This window comes from Poeciliopsis prolifica, unplaced genomic scaffold (assembly GCF_027474105.1).
Source record: "Poeciliopsis prolifica strain line A6 unplaced genomic scaffold, Auburn_PproV2 SCAFFOLD030, whole genome shotgun sequence".
NCBI lineage: Eukaryota > Metazoa > Chordata > Actinopteri > Cyprinodontiformes > Poeciliidae > Poeciliopsis > Poeciliopsis prolifica.
Genome location: NW_026562405.1, coordinates 5,194,885 through 5,217,985, shown reverse-complemented (window position 1 = coordinate 5,217,985; position 23,101 = coordinate 5,194,885). Strand labels below are relative to the sequence as shown.

Sequence of the window (23,101 nt, the reverse complement as noted above, 5' to 3'; positions counted from 1 at the left end):
ACTTGCTTTCACAAAAACAGTTACATTTCTCCACATTTACCAGCTAATGCATTGTGTGCTAACAGGCTAATTAGCTCTAAATGCTAATTACTCTGCAGGTTTGTATCATTTATGCTGATGTGTCACAGTGTTGACTTGAAGTTGCTTCCTTTGACAACCTGCTTTTATCCCAAATTTATTTATAAAGATTTAACTGACAAAATATTACAAATTTGACAAAATATTAACAGAAAATGAGCTGTAGGAGACGATCGGAGGCCAGTCTATCTCCAAAACACTGAAACCGTTAACTATGTAACCTGCTTTTTGTGGCTTATTTAAATTTTTATTGTGTTTTGGGCGCTCAGTATGTTTTGGGCACAGGTTAGCTGTAGCTTTCCGGAGGTTAATGCAGGGGGGGTAGCTGTACCGCAGAGAGTCGGTGTGATTACAAACCCAGAGCTTCTCCTCTGCAATCCTCATCCTGTTCCTCCAAAAGGCAAATAAATCTTCATCAGCTGTCAGCTATTCCTGTACAGCGGAAGAACAGATGCTTTACTTTTCCTCGAGTAGAAAATAATCTGGGATTTGGAGGTTATGAATGTTTACAGGGCCGGTCCAAAGCTTTTTGGGGGAATAGGCAAATTTCATTTGGGGCCCCCAAAATCAACATTTAAAAACAAGATGCTTTATCATTCCTAAGATAATTTGTATATGTAGAATACATATTATCATTAGCGTCCCTTGTTATCCTGCTAGTGTTGGCTATTGATTTTAATCTTACAGGAGTAGCAAATGCTAAAAAAGGGGATTTTGAGATGCAGAGTGGTATTGACGTGTGCCAGGTTATTTTATTTATTTGAAAATAACATCAGCTAATGAACATATTTACAGTAAACAAGTTAAGTTTGGTATATCTAAAAACAATCGAGGAATTGTTCTTACATGTGAGCAGTTTGTATTAGTCGATGTTGTTTTTTTAAATTTATTACAATCAACCGTTTTTTTTTTTTTCTTGTTTTGTTTTTTTGAAAGATTGTAGCCAACATCATCTTTCAATCTCAGCAGCATTTTAGTCAGAATATAAAACTTGAAGTAAAATTATTTTGCCTGTTTTTTGGGTGAAAAACACAGTAATCAATATTTTAGTCTGGAAGATTTAAGTTTCCTAGCACTTCATATGATTCTCTGAAATATTTCTCTCAGACTCTTCAATGTCAAAAAAGCTTATGTGTAACATATAATGTGTATTTATATATATATACAGGAAAAACTTTGGTAGTCAGGCAATCTCTACACAAACGCAACTAAATTTCATTTGCACCAAAAAATGCCAGGATGAAGTAGAGAGATTTTGGAAAGGTAATAGTGTAATTTCTGATTTATTTTTGCAGCTTTAGAGGATGAAGTGACACCAAAGTGACCCTCTGAAGCCCTGACATCATTACAAACGGAGCAGAAAAACGAGGTAACGTTGAGAATGGAAGATGTTTTGACTGAATCGGACCAAACTTTGGACAATAACAGCTTTATGTTCGCAGCTCTGAGCATCTGGAAGTTGGTCTGATAAACACAAACAATTTGGTTTTAATCCACAATTGGATTCCAAAGTTTTCAACATTTTTCAGATTTTTCCCTCTATTTTTATTGGAAGACAATCAGACAAGGATTATCCCCATCGACTTTGAAACGGACGTCGCTGTGGCGCGTTAGTGTGTTCATCTTCAGAGACAGAGATGGATGTTGGTGGAAAGTTGTTTGGATTTGTGTTGGGGGGGAAACGGAACAAAAGGAATTCATTTGGTTCGGTCTGAGATGTTTGGATGTTCAGAGATGGAATCTGCAGGAGAAAAAAAGTTTATGTAAATAAATTGAGAGAGATTTAGTTGTTTAATCTTTGGACTGACTTGGTCTGAAAACACAAGATTGTTGCCTCAAAACACAAAATACGGTAAAAGATCCTGAACATCCATATTGTGTTGGTTAATGCAGAGACATGAAAACCTTTGGCCAAAAGGACATGAAGCCCTTTTTTAAAATTGCATAAAATAATCAGATTTGTTGTTGGGAATTTGTGTAGTTTTACAAAACATAAAAAGGGTTTTGCAGAAACCAAAATGAAAAATTTTGTTTATTTTCTAAAAATAAGAAAAGAAGAAAATTTTGTCATTTCTGTTTAATAAATTAAAAGCTGATTTAAAAAAAACAGTAACTGGATATATGTGGATGCCAAAATTCTGGATGTTTAAAGACAAATAATTTGTGTTGTTGACAATATTTTCTACTGTAAGATGTTTTATGTGATAATTTTGCTCCAAAAAGTATAAATCTTTTGAATAAATAAAAAATTAAACTGACAGTCTACACCAAACATTTAGTACTTACCCAGATGACTGACGACTTCTTGAAACCCGGATAAACGCTGATCCAGACTCATCCCAAAGCTGCCGACTCTCTAACATTTTGAGTTTTCAAAATGTCTGTGAACAAATAAAACTTAAATAAAGGTAAAAAAATTACAGGAAAGACTTTAAACAATGAAAATTCAGATGAAAGCTTGCGATATGAAGCCCGGCCTGCTGGGACGAATCGTACGAGTTTCCATCTACAACAACATATTTCTTCACCCCAGAGACCAGGAGTCAGCTGTGACCTTTGACCTCCTCTAATATGAGCCAGCAAATCATGTTTCATCAGGCCCTGAACTGGAGGTGAAGAGTGTCTGACATGATCTAAAAGCAGAGATTCAGATTTAATTAATAAAAGTTTTATTGGGTTCAGATGAGGGGTCCTTCTCACAGACAGGTTGCCCCTAGATAAGACTGCTGAAAAATCTTTGAGGACAAATTGATGGCGGAGGATGTTTGTGTTGCAGCGATTTAGACCAAATAAATTAATGTAAATGACGTAAGATTTTAATTTAATTTTAACATATGTAACTTGTCTTGGCAATATTCTATGTATTTGTATTTATTTACTCAGACATCTTCCATGTTCTGTGACTCGAGTCAGTTGAGGCTACGGCTAACAAGCTGCTAACTTCTTTTCTGTTTGTAAATGTATTATCAGTTGGCTGCATGAAGTTCTTACGTTTCTGTAGAGTTACTGGTCTTAAATTCAATTCATAAAGGTTTTAAATGGTCTTAATTCAGACTTTTTAAGGTCTTAAATTGGTGAAACCTGCAGAAACTCTTTGATATTTTACATTGGATTTAGGTAGGTTAAGTAAAAATTGGTTAGTTTGCATTTACTTTTCTTTCATTCACGTTTTAAAATCGGTGCTTTTGCTTTGAAACAAAAAATAAAAGAACAAAATGCATGGATTTTCTTGCACCATTTTGAAAAATGTTTGGGAAACATGACTTGCAATTTATCTTTCCGCTTCAAGGACTCAGTAAATATTTGCATTCAGTCATTATAAATGACTTGGAAATGGTTTCTTTCTTCTTTTTTAGGACATAAGCTGGTGAGAAAACGATTTGAAGTCGACAAAAGGGACTTTGTAAGAGATCAGGCTAATTAGAGGAGACTGAATGAAAGAAATGCTAATGCGTCTGCTGAAGCCACAACTTAACGGCTGCAGACAGAGGAAGGAAAACACCAGAGAAACCGAACTCCCTCCGTTTTAGTGGCTTTTTGTGTCTGCAGCCGTTAGCATGCTGCAGAGCGTCACAAGGGACGCACTGATCATGTGGCGGCAACCACACATGGACGCCTGCGAACACACACAACCCTGACCTTTGACCTCCACACCATGCAGGACCCTGTAAATCAGTAAAAGGTCAAAGCTCATTTTTTCAGGACCACACAAATCGCCCCCCTACAGCAACACTTTTCATCACCTGAGGAATGTTAATGTCTCATTTCTCTTTTGCATCGGTGCAAATCGGCAAAATTCTTAAATCACTAAACTATTTCCAGTTTTCAGAATTCCTGAATGCAAGTTGATTAATCTGTTTAATTAGAAAAATGTACATTTTATAATTTCATGCGTTTTTGTAAATGCATCTCTGATCCATTCTCTCCATCGTTCCAAACCCATATTTTATGGCCACAGAATCAGAATTTATGTGTCAGATCCTTTATTGCTGCCATTTTGGAGGCGTCTGCTGCATACTTTTTGTTTGTTTTTTCCTTTTAATCCTCTGCAGATCTGTGCTTTCGTGCAAACACTTCATGGCTCCGTCACTTAATTTCAGTGAAACATCTTCAGCTGTGTCTGCTGAGGTTGGGTCAGCATGTTGAACGCTTTGTTTTTGCCACATCAACTCGTTTTCGGGATAAATCAAGTCCTACTGACCTTCGTCTTCCTTCCAAACTGTAACTGTTTGCGTTGATATTTTTACCATTTGTGTCTTTGTATTCCAGTTTAATTTAGCTTGATCTTGACGTTGTTTAAAGACAAAGACGCTCCGCAGCTCCGCCTCTCCTGTCTGCGCTGCTCTGATTCAGAACCGCACGGGGTGGTTTGCAGGAAATCCCCAAATTCCTTTTGAGAAGCACAAAGAAGCCACACTGCGCTTTTTACTAAACAAATGAGCTCATTAAAAAGACTTTTGATTAAAAAGTGAACAGAAAGCAAAATATTCTGTTGATTATTAGATAAAAGTAACTGAAAGTTTGACTTTTTGTGGCGCACCACGATGCACAGTTCCTTTGAGAGTCTTCAAAACAAGAGACAAGAAAACATGTCCCTCTAGCAAGGAAGATGTTTTGATTTGGAAGAATTATTACCTGGTTGCACTATCCCTCGCTTGTCTGCATGTGCAGTCGGAACAAATTCAAATTTCATTTAAAAACTATAAATCATCTGAACAAAGTTCGGTTCTGGTCTCTACTGGACTTGGTACTGACAACCGTTCCTGGCCTCTGGTCCAGAGAATACTCAGATTCTGGGTCAGGACTACGAGCTGGGTTGCTCTGACCTGCTTCCATTGACAGCATGAGCCATTCCTGCCAGGATGTTGTTCTTGGATGACCTTGATTTAGTTTATCTGCTTTTAAACTCTAAAACATTGAAGTTTTTGCACAAAAAGAAAAGCTGGAGCTTCAGGATGTTTGTTCAGATCCTCCTGCAGGATTGCAACAGTCTGACCCCGAGGGACAAATTCATGCTGCGTTTCTGTTGAACAAAATGCATGAGAAAACTCAACATGCACACAAATCACCTCCATATTATCGGCCATCTGGAAGCCAAATCACGTTTCTATAAAAATGCATCAATCACAGAAATCTATTTCATTCCTTTACATGATAAAACACAAAAACCTTTAACATTTTTTATGCTTCAGCAGTTATTCCAAGGTTTTATGTGTTTTATTTTTAATCTTCTGCAGGACATTTAAAGAACTGGAATATGTTTGAAGTCTTGATTTGGATTCATTTAGAGGGAAAACAGATGATTATAATTAAGTTTTAATGTTGTTTTGTTCCAGCCAAACTGCAAAGACCCACATGAAAAAGTGAGCAGATGTCAAACAGATTGTCTTACGCAGCTTGTTGTTTTCTGGACATGGACTTTTTCTACTACAATGTTATTTATATACATGCAAAGTAAAACATTTAGTGTAATTAAATGCAGATTTTGACTTAATTCTACTTTGCATTTTAATTTACTTCTCTACTCTCAGGTTTTTAAAATCTCTGCTTCTGCTTTTTGCGTTACTGTCACAGTTTCTCCATCAAACAAACATTTAGTCAACACATTTCTGTTTGGTTTTAGTTGTTTTTTTCTCTGCCTTTTTATTTTGCTCTTCAAATGACTAATTGAAAGGAAAGTAGAAAGCAACAAAAAGTGAAAAAATCTTTGTTTTAATTTTAAAAATGAATCACCCCTGGGACATTAGGCATTTAAAATGTGCATTTCTGCCATTGCAAACTTGCAGAACCGGGTCAGAACCTTGAATTTGGTCACACATTTGTGTTTCCTTTCCCATTGTTCCATTAATGTGATCCAGAGAAGCTGTTCTGGATCATCTGACTCCAGTTTGGTTCTCTATACTTGAGCTTTGATAAACAAGACCAATGAGAAACAATTAGACCCAAAAGAGCAAAACATCAGTTTGAAAGTTGTAGGTTTTATCCTGACTTATGCAAAACTGAATTCTTTAAACCGGGTCAGATTCTCTGCTGCACAGGAGAGGGTGAAAGTGATTGGGTCTGAAATGTGGGAAAATCTTGGTCATGTTTACTGGTTTTGCGTCTAAAGGTTAAAGCTGTTGGTTTAAACCAGAAATGTTAAAAATGTGGCCCAAAATTGGCCTGGCACTGCAAACATTTAACCTTTACTGAAACTTTTCCCTTCAATTTCACTGTAATTCAGACAACAACTGTTGAGCAACTTTTATAAAAAAGCTAATTTTACTGAACCCACATCTGCTTTTAATTAAAGCGTTCAGTTTGTTCAACACAGCAAGTGTTTTCAGGTTCTGCTGGGAAAACATAAAATCTTTTCTATTTTCTTGCTTAATTTATTTACTTTTGTTTAACATGGCAGTTTCATAAACTTCAGTTTATCCAACTAAATATTTGGATAAATAAAATAACTTATTGTAGTAAAATAACTTCTTTTTTTCACCCGTTTTCCTTTTTTTACTTTGTGATCATCTTTAGTTTTTGAGTTGATCTGGAATCTGTTTTTATTTAATGCGTCAAACTCGAGGCTGGGGGGCCAAATCTGGTCCACCATAGCTTTTTTATGCGGCCCTGAAGACTCAAAGCGTCACATAAATTGATCCCTCAAGATGATTGTTGTTCAAATATTATTTTGAACAACAATTAGATTTTTCCTACACTGCCAAATTACATAAAAGTTAGAGCAAATTTAATTGGTTTCATCAACATTTTCAGGACATTTTTGATGTGACCAAAAGTGAAAATGAGTTTGACCTGTGCGATGCAGAATATGAAATACTGACATTTTTAATGAATGTTGTGCTGCAGGATGTCAGTGAAGCTGCGGTTCAACTCGCCGTCGGATGGAGGTCTGATCCACAGAAGCCGCTCTTTCACGGGTTTCGGCTCGCTGAGCAGCCGGCCGCGGTGAGTTACCTGGGAATAAACACCGATTAACAAATAAATGCCTCCTCTGGTGTCAAATATTTCATGGTTTTTGATATGAGCAAAGATTTATTTGTGATAAAACTGAGAAGCAATTTTTAGATGAGATCTGTTACAAATTATTTAAATTTCAGAAGTTTATTCTTGAGTTTGACTCGGTTAAAGCCTAATTTTTTTGTGAAATTTCACGCCATTAAATTTGTATTTTAACTTTTTTGCCAATTTGTGACCTTGTTGTAGTTGGTCTGTTTATTTGTCCATCTTTCTGAGGGTGAACAGATTCAATCAACTTTATTTGAATAGCATATTTCAGCAACACAGACACGGAACTCAATAATTTAAACGTTACACTTAAGCGCTTTAATGACAAACGCAGACGTGCAAACCGCCCGCCTCCGGAGACACGGAGAGGTTTTGTGATCCAAAATCAAGTGTGAAATGTTTAAAATCCCGTCGGCTGCTTCCTGTGTGTTTTTGTGCTGTATACAAACGGCAACATTCAGTAAAACCTGCTGCGTTTCTTCAGTCTGTTCTCCCAGGAACCATCATGTTGAGGCTTTCATGGGAAACAGAAACGTCTCACGAACGTCACAAAACGCTGAAACTCTTGAACCCTCATGAGTTTCAGTTTTCCACTGGAAAATCTGCAGATTAAATATGTTTTTTGATCGTGTTGTTCTGGTTTTTAGGTCTTCCTCAATGCGTGGCTCTTTCCGCTCCAAAGCCACAGCGGGAAGTAAACCTCCCAGAATGCACCTCTCTCCCCGCCGAGGGTCGGCCACCACCTGGTCGCAGCCGGAGCAGGTGGACAGGGTTTTCCAAGCTCTCCGCAGCGGACTCAAGTATGAAGAAACCGTCTTGTTTCACAGTCTGTTATGATTCAACAGCAGAAATACAACCAACTGTTTACTGAGTGACTTTGATTTATTTAATTAGACATTAATTTACAGAATATTGTATGTGTTTATTGATTTGATTTAATCACATTACAATAACACCGATAAAATTTTAACTAAAATATACTGCAGTGTCCAAACTGTGGCAGCAGGTGGCGATAGCATCAGTCTAGATCACGTGCATGGCTGAAGCTGTTCCTGGCAGCTTCAGCATTAAATGCATCAAAACAATAAAGGAAAACAAAAAGATCAAACATTTTTTATAGCTGTAGTCTATGAAAAATGTTTGGGGCTTCTGATTTTTCTGATCTGAAACCAGATTCACTAAGTTTTATTATAAATTAGTTTTAAGAAAGTACCAGAGCAAATTTTGGCTTTTCTAACAAATTCATTTTTAAGTAATTTTTATAAACCTTTTAATACCCCATGAATAAACTTTGATGGTAATCGGTGCATTTAAAGCAAAAAGGTAATTTATTCACTTGCCAATTTACTGGTAAAATGTCCTTGAGCAAGAAACCAAAATCTTTAACAAAACTGAAATGTAATCACTAAATTGCTGACTGTCTTTTGTGACGTTGTAGTGTGTGCAACTTAGACTTTGTCTTGTTTTGTGTGCAGGGAATATTTAGAGGTTCACCAGGCAGAGATGGAGCTCCTGTCGTCACAGCAGAGAGAAACCAAGAGGAACTCCAGGCTGGTGAGGAAAACTCAAACCATTATTTTCTGTATGGTTGGCAACAATCAGGGTGTAAATAATGGAATTTTTTTTTTCCATTTCCAGGCATTTCTATATGATTTGGAAAAGGTAAAAAAGTTTTCACATCTTGTTTACCTTCCTGGTATTTTGATTTACTGGTGAAGAGGAAGAAAATGAAGATGTGGTCGAAACTGTGTTTTCACAGGAGATTAAAGCGTTGGAGAGATACATCCGACGATTAGAGTTTCAAATGAGCAAGGTAAATTATGTTGTTTAAAGGTGGCGGCAAAATATGATGTCAGGCCTAATAGCTCAGCATTGTAGTGACCGTTTTGTGCTTTCCTGCTAGTATTTCAAAATAATTTTTCTCCTTAAAATCCTGCTAATCGTTGTGAAAAGCAGCCCAGATTTTAACAACCTGGCCGAAGCTGTTTCTTTCCAACCAAATGTGTTAAAAAGTAGCCAGACTGGTTCCCGCCCAATGAGTGTGTCAGAACTCGGCTCGGGTTGCTAGGTGATGGGCGGAACTCAGCTCGGGTTGCTAGGTAACTGGCAGGGGTTGCTAGGTGACGGGCAGGGGTTGCTAGGTGACGGGCAGGGGTTGCTAGGTAACGGGCAGTGCCTGCAGATTTGTGGCATTAAATTCAGCAGATTTTTGAAATGACTCAGTTTCCAAACGCCAATAAACACGAACTTGTTGCTGAAACACAAGTTAATGTGTTTTTGTTTTTTTAAGCACTTGGGCTGTTTTTGAAAGTAACAGACATCCAAATGGAAGAATAAAAATGTGCAAAATGTGAATTTTGCTTCATAAATTCCCCTTTAGGTGTTCATGTTTTTGTAGCTTTTGAAGATCCCTGTGCTGTTGAACCGTCACACCTGAGGGGTGATTTCCGTTTGCCTCTGCAGGTGGAGGAGTTGTACGAGACGTACTGCGTTCAGTGGAAGCTGTGCCAGGGAGCGGTGAACATGAAGAGGGCCTTCTCGCTGTCCCCGTCTACCAGAGCCTCCAGGGAGAGTCTGCTGGAGCTCGGCCGCAGTCACCGGCACAGCCTGCAGGTACTGCTGGTGGTTTGCTCCTGGCCTACGGTAGAACAAACATGCAAAGCGTTCATAGGAACCAAGTAGTCAATCTGAAGCATAAAAGTCTAACAAGTTTGTGAAAGAAATGCATGCAATGTGCATTTATTGTTTTTGTAGGTCTAGAAAAACTTTAAATTTTGGGGGAAGCAACTAGAATAAATAATTCCAGGGCTGTTGTGATTATTTTCTATAGATTTTTCTGAAGAGGAATTGAGCAAAGAATTGTCCTATTAAGTAGCTACTGAAGCTAGAAAAACATAAATTCTAGTAAAAATTTACTGAGTTTTGTCATTGATCTGTTGTGACTCAGGTCTGATTAGACGGCTGCAATGTTTGTTTCCATATATGGAGATTAGTGTTTAACTGCAATCATTTTTTGTATACAAATGTTCCTGCATGTACATCTGACTGTGTTTATACGCTAAATTGAAGTGCAGAATGAAGCTGAACCTCTGATTTTCCCTCCTCCTTCCTGCCGCTGCTCCGTTCAGGACATGTCGACCATGGAGGGAGATCTGGAAATCCTCCTGGGAGAGCTGCACATCAAAATGAAGGGTGAGTCCCGGAGCAGATCGCAGTTTATCGGCTTCGCATCGTCTTTCAGCACTTCGTCCAAACACACGTTTGTATTTACAGGACTGATCGGCTTCGCTCGGCTCTGCCCTGGAGACCAATACGAGGTGAGATTCCCCCTAAAACACTGAACATCTGGATCCAACCGGCATAAAGGGGAGATGATGATCAATAATAACGTGGGAAGGAGCTGCAAAGATTACATTTCCTCTGATTCAATTTGAAATTAGCACTAAAGTTGGTGAATGTAAAAGAAAGTGAGTGAGAAGTTTCACGTTTTGTATCAATTTGTTAATGTCAAGTGATTTGAAATTATTCTTCATGAATAAAAAACAATTGATCAGAGTGTTTTGCGACAATAAAATGACATCGCTCAAAGAAAAATAATAATTTCAGACAGATTTAAAATGGAGTATAATAGAAATATCCTTTCTGCTGCTGTGAAAGTCGGGATTTGGGTCACGCTGATGAACGGTGTGAATGTAGCTTTACAGCTGAAGGGAAGGACCTGCGATAACGCTCTGCAGTGCATCTCAGATGCAGCGTTTCGTCAGTGGCTAAGTTTCCATTACAAATATGTGCAAAATTTTGTCAATATTCTGCTAATCTCAAAAAACTACATTTCTCAGTTGCGATATTTCCATTAAATAAGAAGGAAAATTAAAAACCCACTTGAATAAGTCTTAAAAAAAATACGCCACACCATCTTCCTCCTATCACCTCCTGTCGTCTTCTTCTGCGTTTCTGTCAGAAGCAACATCTGGTTTTTGATCATGACTTGTTTGATGCCAAAAAATGTCTGTTGCAGTTTTGCAAAATACAATAATTTCTATACAGCTGAAAAGCCAATTCAAAACTTTGACAGACAAGAATGCTTTTCACCTTTGACGTGTTTCTACTAAGCAAATTTGTATCGCAATTTCAGTTTGTTTAATTATAGGAGCTGCCAAGATCCTCAAACGTTTAACACAGGAGAGTTTCTAATAGATTAATGGCATTAAAAAGTTTTAATCAATCAATCAAATTTTATTTGTATAGCACATTTCAGCTACAAGGCATTTCAAAGTGCTTTACATCATAAACACAAAACACAAAGGCATGCAACATAGAATAAAATACCAAGTGTTTTTTTTTTTTTTTTTTTAAGTTTATATTTGCTTGTGAAACAAAGCAAAACCACAGGCTGGAATCTTATTTTACACCTTAAATCATTACGTTTGGAGTTCTGTGCATTTCTCTGCTTCTGTTTTGGATTAAATCCAGTTATAAACACTTTTTATTCCAAACTGATGTGTTCCTGTTGTCACATGACCAGGTGGTGGTGCGTTTGGGACGGCAGCGATGGAAAATCAGAGGAAGGATCGAGTCGGATGACTCTCAGTCCTGGGATGAAGAGGAGATGGTCTTCCTCCCCCACGTGTACCATAACTTTGAGATCAAGGTTGGTGTTGAAGGACAGTCATTCATCAGTCAGAAATATCAGACACTCGGATTAGATAAACTGTTTGTGTTTGACTTTAAGTTAGGAAGTTGTTAAAAAACAAAAAAATTACTTTGTGAAAGTCATGTCAAATGTTGAGGCTTTTTTGGCCCTTCTGGCTCTCCATACATGAGAAGCAGGAGAGTCAGTGAGGGGGAGCAGAGGAAGAGTTTATCAGAGTTGAGTTTGTACCAGTTTTAAACACATGCTCTGCAGATCAGCGCGGATGCTCACATCAGACTATCGGCTCTTTGATTCAGTTTTTGAGCCAAACTGGAGGAAAAATGATGGCTTTTAATCGTCTCACGTGGAAAATGGCCCCATGCTGTGATGTCATTATTTTAAAAAAACACAATCGGGAATTGAAAAATATGATCCAAACAAAAGTTAAATGTATCTTTGCTGCATCCCTAGAAACTCAAAGTGCACAATAAAATATATTTAAGCTGTAAAGTGGATTTTGAATATGTACTGAGTTTGTTTGTTTGGACGAAAAGTAACTGAATCCTGCGCGCCTGTTTGTGATCCACCCAATCAGGTGATGGAGGCGAAGGGCCTGGGCTGGCTGCTGGTTGGCGTGGTAACCTGCGCCAGCGTGGACTTCTTCGTGGCGCAGCCTCAGCTGATGTTGGTGGACATCACAGAGCTGGGAACCATCAAGCTGCAGCTGGAGGTCACCTGGAAGTACGCAAACGCCCGAAACGCAACACGAATCAAAACGCCGCCGAGGTGCAAAGGCACTCGGTCTGTTCCTGACGACAGGGGTCAAGGGTCGAACGGGGAGATGGCGAAGACTCAGGTGGATGGAGGAAAATTTCAAAAGGGCAGCACAGATTTAGGGAAGTGGCGGGAACAGCTGGTTCTTATTGTGGAGTGAAATATGTCAAACTGTTGTCAAAGTGTTTATTCTCACCTTATGAGAGCGGCCTGCAGATCATGCAAGCAGCTTCTCGACACAAGCTGCAGAAACATTTGCTTCATAGCAGAAAGAAGAGAACAAAAAACATTTCACAAAAGCAGACAGGACCCTTAGAGAAGAGGAAAACCTTTATATTCAGCCTGTTTCATAGATTTAGGCACAGAAATGGGACTAAACTCCAGCAGGGAATGAAGAACCAAACGATTTTATGTTGTCCAAATGAATTACAGATCAGTTGAACAGAAAATGAAAAGTACTGGACTGAAAATCAATGAAAACTCATTAAAAACTCTTCAAATGTGACTAAGCACCACGCAAAACATCGACCCTGAATATTGAGAAAAAATGCCCATGAAGTGGACGGAGCCAAACACAGTGGGACGAACTGGGATGAACTGGGACGAACTGGGACGAACTGGGATGAACTGGGATGAACTGGGACGAACTGGGACGAACTGGGACGAACTGGGACGAACTGGGACGAACTGGGACGAACTGGGATGAACTGGGATGAACTGGGACGAACTGGGACGAACTGGGATGAACTGGGATGTGGCTACAAGCATTGTCCTCTAGTTTCCAGTGTAAAGATCCTATTCCACATTAAAAAGGACAAAACTAACTTAACCTTTTCACCACGTTTCAGGAGCTTCATTTAAGTCAATTCATAAAAAAAGTTATTTCCACTGGCAGATTTTTACTTATGACAAGTAGTTAAGTCATTTTAATCTTATTTATATAGCCTTTGTTTGCTTTTGGCAAGACAAATTGATATTGATCACGTCTGTTGCGATATCGATCATTGACTATCCAGCCCTACTGTGATATTTCTCAATGATTTGCACACAGACTCGGTATCATCTGTTTATATGTGTATTTTTTCCAGTCCGTTCGACAGCAGTGAGAAGATGAAGCCGCTGTCCGTTGGCAAGCAGTCGGTGCTGAGCAGGAAGGGTTCGGTTTACAGCTGGACGGCGCCGAACACACCGTCATTCACAGAAAAATACTTTATAGTGAGTACAACACATGGAAGAATTAAATATTATATTTCATACCATTAAGAAACCAGACTTCTTATCAGCATAGATGTCATAAATTATGTCACGTTCCTTCATGAATTATTATAAACTGTCAGCTTCACCTCTTGGGCGAGACGAGAGGAAACGATGATGTCTGCTATTGTGATGAAAAATTAACCTTGAAATTAAATCGATTTTTGAGGCACATGCAATTCTATTTAAATTATTTCTATGTTTCCAGTTTTAATAAATTAATGACATATTTAAATATTTTATGAGATATTTTTGTTGCCATTTGGCATTCTTCTCTGGCCATATGGATAAAGTTACTAATTAGTCTGTAATGAACTGTAAATATTTAACATGCTCACTATGGGCTAAAGCTACATGGATAACAGGATGCAGCCACAGGTTGTTTTTTACATGACCAGATCTAAAATATCATACAGTCAGTTTCTTTCTCTTGGATCCAAAGTGTTTATTGTTTTTATTCATATTGCTGAATCTGGAGGTGAAACGTTTTTGCTGCCTTAGTAACTAATATTTACACAGAGGAGAAACTAAACATTGTGGATCGATGCCTGATCCTTTGCAGTCGATGGTTCGTGAGCTGCAGGATCAGGAGGGATCCCTCCAGTCCCTGGTGGCCAGAAGCCGTTCCAGCAGAGGAGGCGTGTCGCTGCTCTCAGCTACCTGTCCGACCCGTCGCACACCTGCGGCACGTCAGGCCCTGAAAGCCGGTTCATCCCCAGGTCGGCATCCACGACAGAACCATAAGATTTCCTGAATGTAATAAAGTTTTACACATTTCCACTTGGGTTTTTACTTCTTCTAGAAACAGCCCAAGTATTTCAAAAATGTTTTGTGGCAATAAGTCGATGTTGATTGGTGGAAATAAGTTATTTAAAAATCCTCCTGATGAACCTCATTCAAAGAGGACAGCTCCACCCGTTACCTAGCAACCCCGGCAGAACTCTACCGGGGTTGCTAGGTAACGGGTGGAGCTCTGCCGGGGTTGCTAGGTAACGGGTGGAGCTCTGCCGGGGTTGCTAGGTAACGGGTGGAGCTCTGCCGGGGTTGCTAGGGTTTTCTGTGATTAAAACAAACTTTCGGTGTAAAATGGTCCTTCCGTCTCGCTCGCGCTCACAGCTACCCGTCCACCAGCCTGGCAGGAAGTCAGACTCGGCTTTCCTTCGAAGAGGAAGAGGAGCAGCACGTGGAGGGGAAGGCGGACAAGAGGAGTGGGAAGGCCTGTCCAAGACTTCATCAGCAGAAACCATTAAAACAACGTCTCATCTGGCCTTACCCAGGTGAGAAGGGAAGAGATTTACACTGCAAAATTACTAAATCTTAGAATTTGACTAGTTTCTGGGTATAAAAATCTTAGTTTTTTGTTTTTTTTACTTTACCATCAACTGTTCCATAAAATAAGATCCTTTAATTTAAATGGATCTTTGCACCATCGGTGTTCCATATCTACATTTTTTATGTTCCTTTTCAGTTGTATTTGCTTCCTCATTTTACAAATCTGTTATAAATAGAAACTATGCGCTTCAATAAGTTTAACTGTATTAAATGACGGTAGCGTTGCGATGCTAACGCTGTGAAGGGTTTTTGCAGGTGCAGCACTCCAGACATCCTGAGGAAGAATCCATCAGGAGAAACCGACGCCGAGACGCAAAGTGCAGCTCTGCAGCAGCGAGGGCAACAGGTAGGTGGCGCTGCATCACCTTTAGGTCCAGCATGATGGTGCCCTGGAGAGGCGACATTTCAGCTTTAAAACTGACATTTTCTAGAAAACCTGGAAATTTTGAAAAGTCAAAAATTTGCTAGGAAAAAGTTTCAAGTCAAAAAAATCTGCGAAAAAATTCAAAAACTGAGATGAAGCTCAGATTACATTTTTACAGAAAAACATGGAAAATTTCTGAGTTTTATCCAGCAAATTTTTGACTTTTCAAATTCATAAATTCTTGAGATTAACCTCAAGAATTTTTCAAACAGATTTTCCTTTTCTTTTGCCTCCACAGGAATCTCTGAGCCTCCCGGCTGAAGCTCCGTCCTGTCCATCGGTCCGACCCGGGCCCAGCGGCGCCCAGCGGCGATCGCAGACCGTCCGCCTGGCAGTCCTGATGGCGGAGCTGGAGAAATCGTTGGCAGTGAGAGTGATGCTGAAAAGGAGCAGAGAGCTTTGGAGCATCAGATCCAGCACCTGGGAACCATCCTGAAGGTAACAGAACATCAGCACTGACTGATCCGGACCAGAACCGGGCCTGATGTTCTGTCTCCTCCTGCAGAACGACCTCTCCCTACTCCGGAGCTCCGCATCAGAGGAAACGCTGGCCGTCGAGGAAGTCCTGGGCAGCTTCGACTTCCTGTCCAACGACTTCAACGCAGATGATGACACTTCCTGTTTGGGCAGCGTAAGGCTGAAGGACAGCGGGTGAGTTTACAGCCGGACAAAATCTAAAATAACATTTTATCTAAAGTAACATTTATCTGACGAGAGTTTGAGATTAAATGTGTTATTATAGGAAACAAACTTAGTTGGAAGCGTCACATCAAATATATTAGAAATAAGATGGCAAAATCTTTTTAAAATAAAAGATTTAATAAAGGTTTTGTAATATTATCCACTCAATATTCATCATATTGCTCACAAATATGGGGAAATGTAAATAAAAACTAAATGACTAGTGAAGTTATAAAATAATATTCGGGCTTTTAATAAAGTGGAATATGGTTAAGCTATTATATTAAAACACATTTCATTTATAAAAATACTGTAAAATTATGTAAGAATAAAAGAATTCACAAATTAAGTTGAGAGTAAATACAATTTGATATTAAAGTCAAATCTAGATGCGGTTAAGTCATCGGTGTGAAAATTAAACCTGTCGCAGTTAATCAATTAATTGTATTTTAAATCAAAAGAATCTCAATCATTTCAATTTGCTTTTTTTTCCCGTCTGTCATTCAAAGAATGTTAAATGTCTTGATTTTGGTGTTTTGGTCTCAACTTGCCCTCAATTTTATTTTCAGAGACTTTATAATTCATTTGATTTGTTTTTCTGTTTTATTTTTGATATGTAAAATATCTTCCAGAGTTAAATGTACATTGAAAATTAAAGTTTGTTGATTTTTGAGAATGTGTTCTTCCATTATTTTCAACCAAACCAACAATGTTATCGTTTATTGCTATAATTTCTGGGACAGTGAGACTCAATTAAATGATCTGAAATTATGCTAACTGAGTCTTCCATTGTTAAATTATAAAAGTTCACACAGTTATTCAATTCAGAAATACTTTATTGATCCCAAAGGAAATAAAAAAATGAAAATGTAGATGAATTTACCTCCAGCCGGTTCTGAAACGAATGTTTGTTTCCCGTTTCAGCATCAGTTCGTTCCAGCAGAGCACCCTGAAGAGTCTGGGCCTCCTGTCTGCAGGCAGCCAATCAGATTCGGAGGACGAGCCGGTCATCACCCCACTGACCTCTGGGAACTGGGGTCTGGACCAGGCGCTGGAGACGCACCTGGACATCTGCTGCATCCTGCTGCAGGTACGGGATGCTAACCCTGCTGCGTTTGTCAGATTAAAGATCAAATTAACAACCAGATAAAAATCAACAATCCAAAACTAAAGATCATCACACATACGGAGGCCTGATCCTGCCAAAAATGGCAATAAATATTTAAATAAATGAATGTTATTAATATGCCAAATATGGCATGCAAAAAATTCCCACTTTATTTCATTACGTTTTTTTCAAATATATCTATTTACTGTCATATTTTATTTAATCATTTCCAGAAATGTAATACTTTGAAAAAAATTAAAATGTGAAAAATAAATAAAAGAAAACTAATAAACAATAAGATTGGAAATAAAGAAGAAAAATGAAGAGGGTTATTTTTAAATTAATACAGATAAAAATGATAAATAATTTATATTTAATTAAAAAAGCTTTTTTTTTTATTCAATATACAAAAAGCTTGATATTTGTTTATACAAGCAAAAAAATAAAAAAACATGAAAATCAAAAAAACTAGAAAAAAATAAACTGGATCCCAAATTGTAAATGTTGCAGCCAATAAATGATAGTTTGTTTCCAGATGATGAAAACAAGCGACTTCAGTCTGACTCGACGGGAGCTGCTGCAGGAGATGTCCAACCAGACGGCGGTTCTGGACAGAGTCTGCGGTGCTGCTGGAGAAGAGCGACAGCATCACACCGAGAGACGGTCAGAGGACAACAAGTCCTTCTGCTCACTCCCTTTATTTAACGTTCTATAGTCAATTTTACATGTTTTTATTCTTCCATTTAATTCTCTACTGCTTCTAAAAACAAACGGAGCGCTTGGAAAAACACACTGAGATGGTTTAGGCAATAAGTTTTTTTTGGTATCAGATTAAGTCTCAATCCGGGGCACTGCGCCGTTACCTAGCAACCCAAGCAGAGCTCCAACATGTTTGGTCAGCTGGTTTTATCACTGGAAGAGACAAATGTTTGGTTCTCAACTCACCATCCAGTAGGGCTGGACAATATGGCTGACAAACGTACCATGAAATAAGCGTTTTATATCAGTCAATATCAAAAACGATTGATTAGTTGTTTTGTGTCAAGTCTTGCCAACCAAGTGGCATGACGTTTTTTTGTTTTTTTTAGTTTTCGCCCAACTCCTCTATTTTTCATTTTAATCAGTTAGGAGGAAACACTAACTGTATAGATGCTCAGTGGGAACCTCAATGCTCCTGGTGCTCTTGCAGTCCTGCCCAAGGCCCAGAGGTCCAGAGGAATCCTGCTGTTCTGGGAGGAGTGTGTGAACGCCAGCGGCTCTCCGTTCTACTGCAGCGCGGAAAACTTCTCCAGGACGCTGAAGAAGCGCTACACTCACAAAGTCAAGGCCAAGCTGCCTGGACAGTCGGAGAGAGGTGCAAATCTGGCGAACAAACTGACCGGGTTGGTTCCTGGGAATGTTTTTGTGCATTTCTCCTTGTGTTGTCGCCTCTGCAGTGTTTTCCAGACTCCTGCAGCAGCTGCAGGCCGCCTGCAGGCTGCTGTCCGGCGGCCGGCCCGTCTGCAGCCTGGACAGGGTCACTCTTTTCCAGCTCTCCGTTTATCTGAAGCGCTGGAGCTTCCAGGATCTGGGGGAACACATCTCCCGCCTGTCCAGAGAAGGTACAGTTTTCACTTCTAAACAAATGGTTGAAATAATTTAAAACTCTTCAATTTCAATTAATATACAATAAAAAGAGCCTTTATTATCCTGCAAAGGAGAAATTCTGGTTTAACAGAAGCTTCAGGTATAAAGATTCACACAAGAAAAATGGGTGTCAAAAACAATTTATAAAAACAGATGCACTGAAAATGAGGCTTTAAGTTTTGGAAAGAGTTTGATTTCTCCTCTTGACATCCACTCTGCACCGTTTTGTAATAAGTTCATTCTATTTTATTTAAAACCTAAACTTGCGAAACATTAACAGTTGAAGCCACATATCTTTATACACCAAATAAAAAGAGAGACTTTTTTCTCAGTGTTTGAAGTTAATCAAACTAAACTTTCCTTGTTTTTAGTGAGTCAGGATGACTGAAAGTTTTTCTGTTTGCTAAACGCTAGAAAACTTGAACTTTTTTTTGCAGAGATTTCAGTTTGTAACTTTCTTTCCATTTTGTGTTTAAACATTGAATTTGTTGAGGAGTTTAACCAGCTGAACAAATGTTCTGGAGCTCCATTTGGGTTGCTAGGTAATGGTAATTTTGAATAATTTTGGAAATTCATTTTGTCAAAAGCCAGAAAACTTGATGAGAAAAGGTTCTCATACCTTTCTCTGCATTTTGTGTTTTTAAGTATTAAATCTCAGCAGGAAAGTCTTTGATTGACACCATTTGTTTCAAAGTCATGAATATTTATTTTTTCTAATGGCTCAATAATTTCTTAAAGTTTAAACAATATAAAAATTGTTTAAACTTTTTATATGTCTTGTTCTCAGTCTAAACATTTCAAAACATAGTTTGTTATATTTTAGTTTCTTATATTTATTTACCTGAATGTAGAATACCATTACAAGACATAATAGCAATGAATAATTCAAAAATTAAATGTTGTTGTAACTCATATCATGTTATAATTAATTTTTTTTTCAAATCATTATTGTGGTGCTTTAAAAGTTTTAAGACTTCCTTGAAAATCCTTAAAGTGAGTTTCACTGAGAGAAAAGTGAACAAACTGAATAAAACGTCTTTATTTCTGCTCTGCTCGTTGGTTAATTCACCTGGCTTTACAATTATCTTGTTTTTTAGCTCATCTGTTGTTTTATTTGTTTTTAGAGTACATCCTGTCGGCGCTGAACGGCCCCAAACGCAGGAACTGTTTAAACAAGCTGAGGGGGCGGAGCCTGTCGGAGCTCCTCCCCCTGAAGAGCACGCTGCAGACTATCGCCGCCCTGCTGGTGGACTCCAACCACAAAGTCTGCAAAGCTGCAGCCAGCTGCATCAGCAGAGCCGCAGGCTGCAAGGCCTTCAGGAGCAAGGTGGTTCTGAAGAACCGGACCGGTTCACTTTTTCTGTGTTTTATAGACTTGCTCTGTTTAAGGATCCCACCTTCATTGCTTATTTAAATTGGCTGGAGAAATGTTGCATGAGGTTTCTAAATAATTTATCTTTTATTTAAATATTTAATTTTCTATTTTTTTCTACCCATTTCTAAAAATAATTTTGAAAATTAAAATGTGTAATTTTTTAATTTTTATCACAAATGTATTTAGCTGTCTTTTTTAAGATTTACCTTTTTTAACAGTTTCTAAAAATAGATTTGGAAACTAGAAAATTTCCGATATTTTTAGTTCTATTTGAAATTTTTTATCACAAGTAGTTAGTTGCTTTACCTCTTTTGTTTTGTTGTTGTTTTTACTGTCATTTAGTTACATTTATAAACTTTACCAAAGTTTATTTTATCAATTTCTCAAAACGGTTTTGGAAATGTAACTGTAAAATTTTACTTGAATTAAAAACATTTATTTTGACTCAAAGTTCTTTTCTGAAATTGGTGTTCTAAATAAAACGGATTCATTAAAACTTCACCAGATTCAGTTAAACTTCCCTTTAATCCCTTTTTCTGTGTTTTTCCTCTGTTTGCTGCAGTCGGTGGTTTTCTACACAGAGAGTCTGAAAAGTTCTGATGTTCTGATCCAGACGGGTTCCTGCCTGGCTCTGAAATGCCTCCGGGTGAGCAGAACCACAGAAGAATCAACCGAACAGGTTTGTTTATTCCAGTTCTTGACTGACTGTCGCGTTTCAGGCGACGGAGAGCGTGGAGCGGATCGCCGATCTGTGCAGATCCACAGACGAAGATCTTCGTGGCGTCGCCAAGGAAACCGTTTTATCGTTTGGTAACAGCCTGATCGATAATCGTTCATCACCGAACTCTTTTTAAAGGTTTTTGACGTTTCGTGATGTGTTTTTCCTTCCAGGCAAGAAAGGATTCGAAGCTTTCCAGAGGATGGAGCAGATGTTGGTGGACATGCAGGATGAAGCGTATCAGAACCTGGAGACGGAAATCACCATTTTATAAAATGCAGAGACAAACTTTACCAAAAACCTGCATCGGAGAAGAAGAGCTGACTTTTTCCTGCAGAACTTTGAGCAGAACTTCAATTTACCATTTTTATTTTTTGGGTCAGAATCTTGTTTTAAGAGACTCTCTGTTGCAGAAACATTTATTTAACATGAAAATGCAGCTTTAAGATGACTTGGACTCTTTCATGTTTTTTTTTTTTTTTTTGTGATAAGACGCATAATGAGTAAATATTTGGTGCTTATAAAGCCCAGAAGGACTGAATAAACCCAGCGTGATCCCAAAACGGTTCCAGCTGCTTTGACTGTAATTGAATGAAAAATAGTCAGAACTGAAGAAATTCAAACTAATTTAGATTAGATTTAGTACAAACATTATGAACGGAAACATATATTCAGATGGTAAATTGTAATAAAAAAATAAAGGTACCCGTCATGAATTGAGGACAATTTAAGAAAAAAGATGTAATGAAAATATCAGTCATTCTGGCCGCATTTATTTTATCAGTGAAAACAAAAAAATCAGAGCTGATTTAATTTAAATTAAATTTCAACATTTAATTATTGTAATGAAAATAACCAGCATTGATAAAATTCTGATAATTTATTTTGGATTTTAGAAAATCTCCAAAACTTTCAGGAAAATCTGTAATCGTTGTAGACAAAGTGCTGCCCTCTAGTGGCTCAACCAGCAAACTGGAGCACAGAAGGGGTTTGACTTTTGTCCCTGGTTTTCTTTAGTTTTATTTCAAATTGTTGAAAACTTCTGAGGAAAACAAATCATATTCAGGTGTTCATAAGAGCAAATAAATGTAGAAATTTGGTACCAGAACAGGACGTGGAAATCTGATTGAGATTCTTCCATGACTTGAGAGACGCTGATTGTTTGTGTTGCATTGAGCTACAAATGCGAGTTAGGACTGCGCGCGAAATACATGAAAATTATTTCTGCCAAAACCTGAATTTGCTAAAAAAGTAATTCTCCTTTTCAAATTAAAAAATGTCCTTTTTTCCAGTAAATTTCTGAGCTGAATATCAGATATTCTAGAAAGAGCAATGTTTTCTAGGAAATTTAATGTTTCAAGAGAAAATTTTTGATTTCAAGTTTTCTAGTAAATTTTCACCTCAAACTCAAATTTTCTAGTTTTCTTTTGTGCGCGAGTCAGAGATTGTCTACGCAACGGCCGCAGCGCTTCGTCGTGCCATCAGGTTGAACAGAAACATGCGGTGGCGCCGGTCCAGGTTGAACACAGAGGAAACTTTATTTAAATTAAAACGATCCTGTTGCACATTCAGCAGGCGACTCTCTCCCCCAGCAGGAGCGAACAGCGAAACACCTGGAGAAACGAGCCGTCTGCAAGTGAGGGTCTCACTTCCTGTATTGCTTACGGTTGATAAAAATGGCCGACTGTTTCAGCTTTCACACATCAAGATGGAAAAAAAAAAACCTCACAGCGTTTAGATTTCTGTTGGAAAGTTTCAGCATTTTGTTCAGAATTCATTAAAATCTGTGAGAATGTTTTGAAACCAGCAAACCATGCACAGGAAAGAACAGAAAAAAAACTAGATGGGGTCAAAGGTGAACCATGGAGGAACTGGGAGGAAGCTCAGCATGTATCTGATGGACAGGAAGTGACTCCAGGCGGTGATTGTCCGGTCGGTGTGCAGAGTTTCACTGGATCCCTTTGATTCCTCCTCTTCCTTCTCCTTGCAGCGTGGCAGTATCATGCTGCGGGCCGCTGCCGCCTAGGTCCCTATGATGGCGGGGTCATGTGCGGCGGCGGGCAGCGCGGCGTCCTGGCAGTGGTACAGGAAGCAGT

The 23,101-nt window shown here is 38.5% G+C and overlaps 1 protein-coding gene across 1 annotated transcript in view; it reads left to right on the top strand.

The window, feature by feature from the left end:
* LOC129372840 (RIPOR family member 3-like) overlaps positions 1 to 21,466 on the top strand; it is a 30,143-nt gene extending 8,677 nt beyond the window's left edge. The window contains 28 exon segments of the mRNA XM_055050369.1: positions 6,922 to 7,020; positions 7,728 to 7,880; positions 8,556 to 8,634; positions 8,719 to 8,742; positions 8,840 to 8,893; positions 9,544 to 9,693; positions 10,209 to 10,272; positions 10,354 to 10,397; positions 11,606 to 11,731; positions 12,309 to 12,454; positions 13,576 to 13,702; positions 14,304 to 14,390; positions 14,393 to 14,459; positions 14,839 to 14,940; positions 14,943 to 15,018; positions 15,329 to 15,419; positions 15,736 to 15,856; positions 15,859 to 15,935; positions 16,003 to 16,148; positions 17,103 to 17,268; positions 17,822 to 17,910; positions 17,912 to 17,949; positions 18,476 to 18,640; positions 18,723 to 18,887; positions 20,037 to 20,239; positions 20,850 to 20,933; positions 21,007 to 21,097; positions 21,179 to 21,466. Of these exon segments, the coding sequence (XP_054906344.1) occupies positions 6,923 to 7,020; positions 7,728 to 7,880; positions 8,556 to 8,634; positions 8,719 to 8,742; positions 8,840 to 8,893; positions 9,544 to 9,693; positions 10,209 to 10,272; positions 10,354 to 10,397; positions 11,606 to 11,731; positions 12,309 to 12,454; positions 13,576 to 13,702; positions 14,304 to 14,390; positions 14,393 to 14,459; positions 14,839 to 14,940; positions 14,943 to 15,018; positions 15,329 to 15,419; positions 15,736 to 15,856; positions 15,859 to 15,935; positions 16,003 to 16,148; positions 17,103 to 17,268; positions 17,822 to 17,910; positions 17,912 to 17,949; positions 18,476 to 18,640; positions 18,723 to 18,887; positions 20,037 to 20,239; positions 20,850 to 20,933; positions 21,007 to 21,097; positions 21,179 to 21,279 (2,934 nt within the window). The 5' untranslated portion in view covers position 6,922 and the 3' untranslated portion in view covers positions 21,280 to 21,466.
* Positions 21,467 to 23,101: the final 1,635 nt, after the last annotated feature.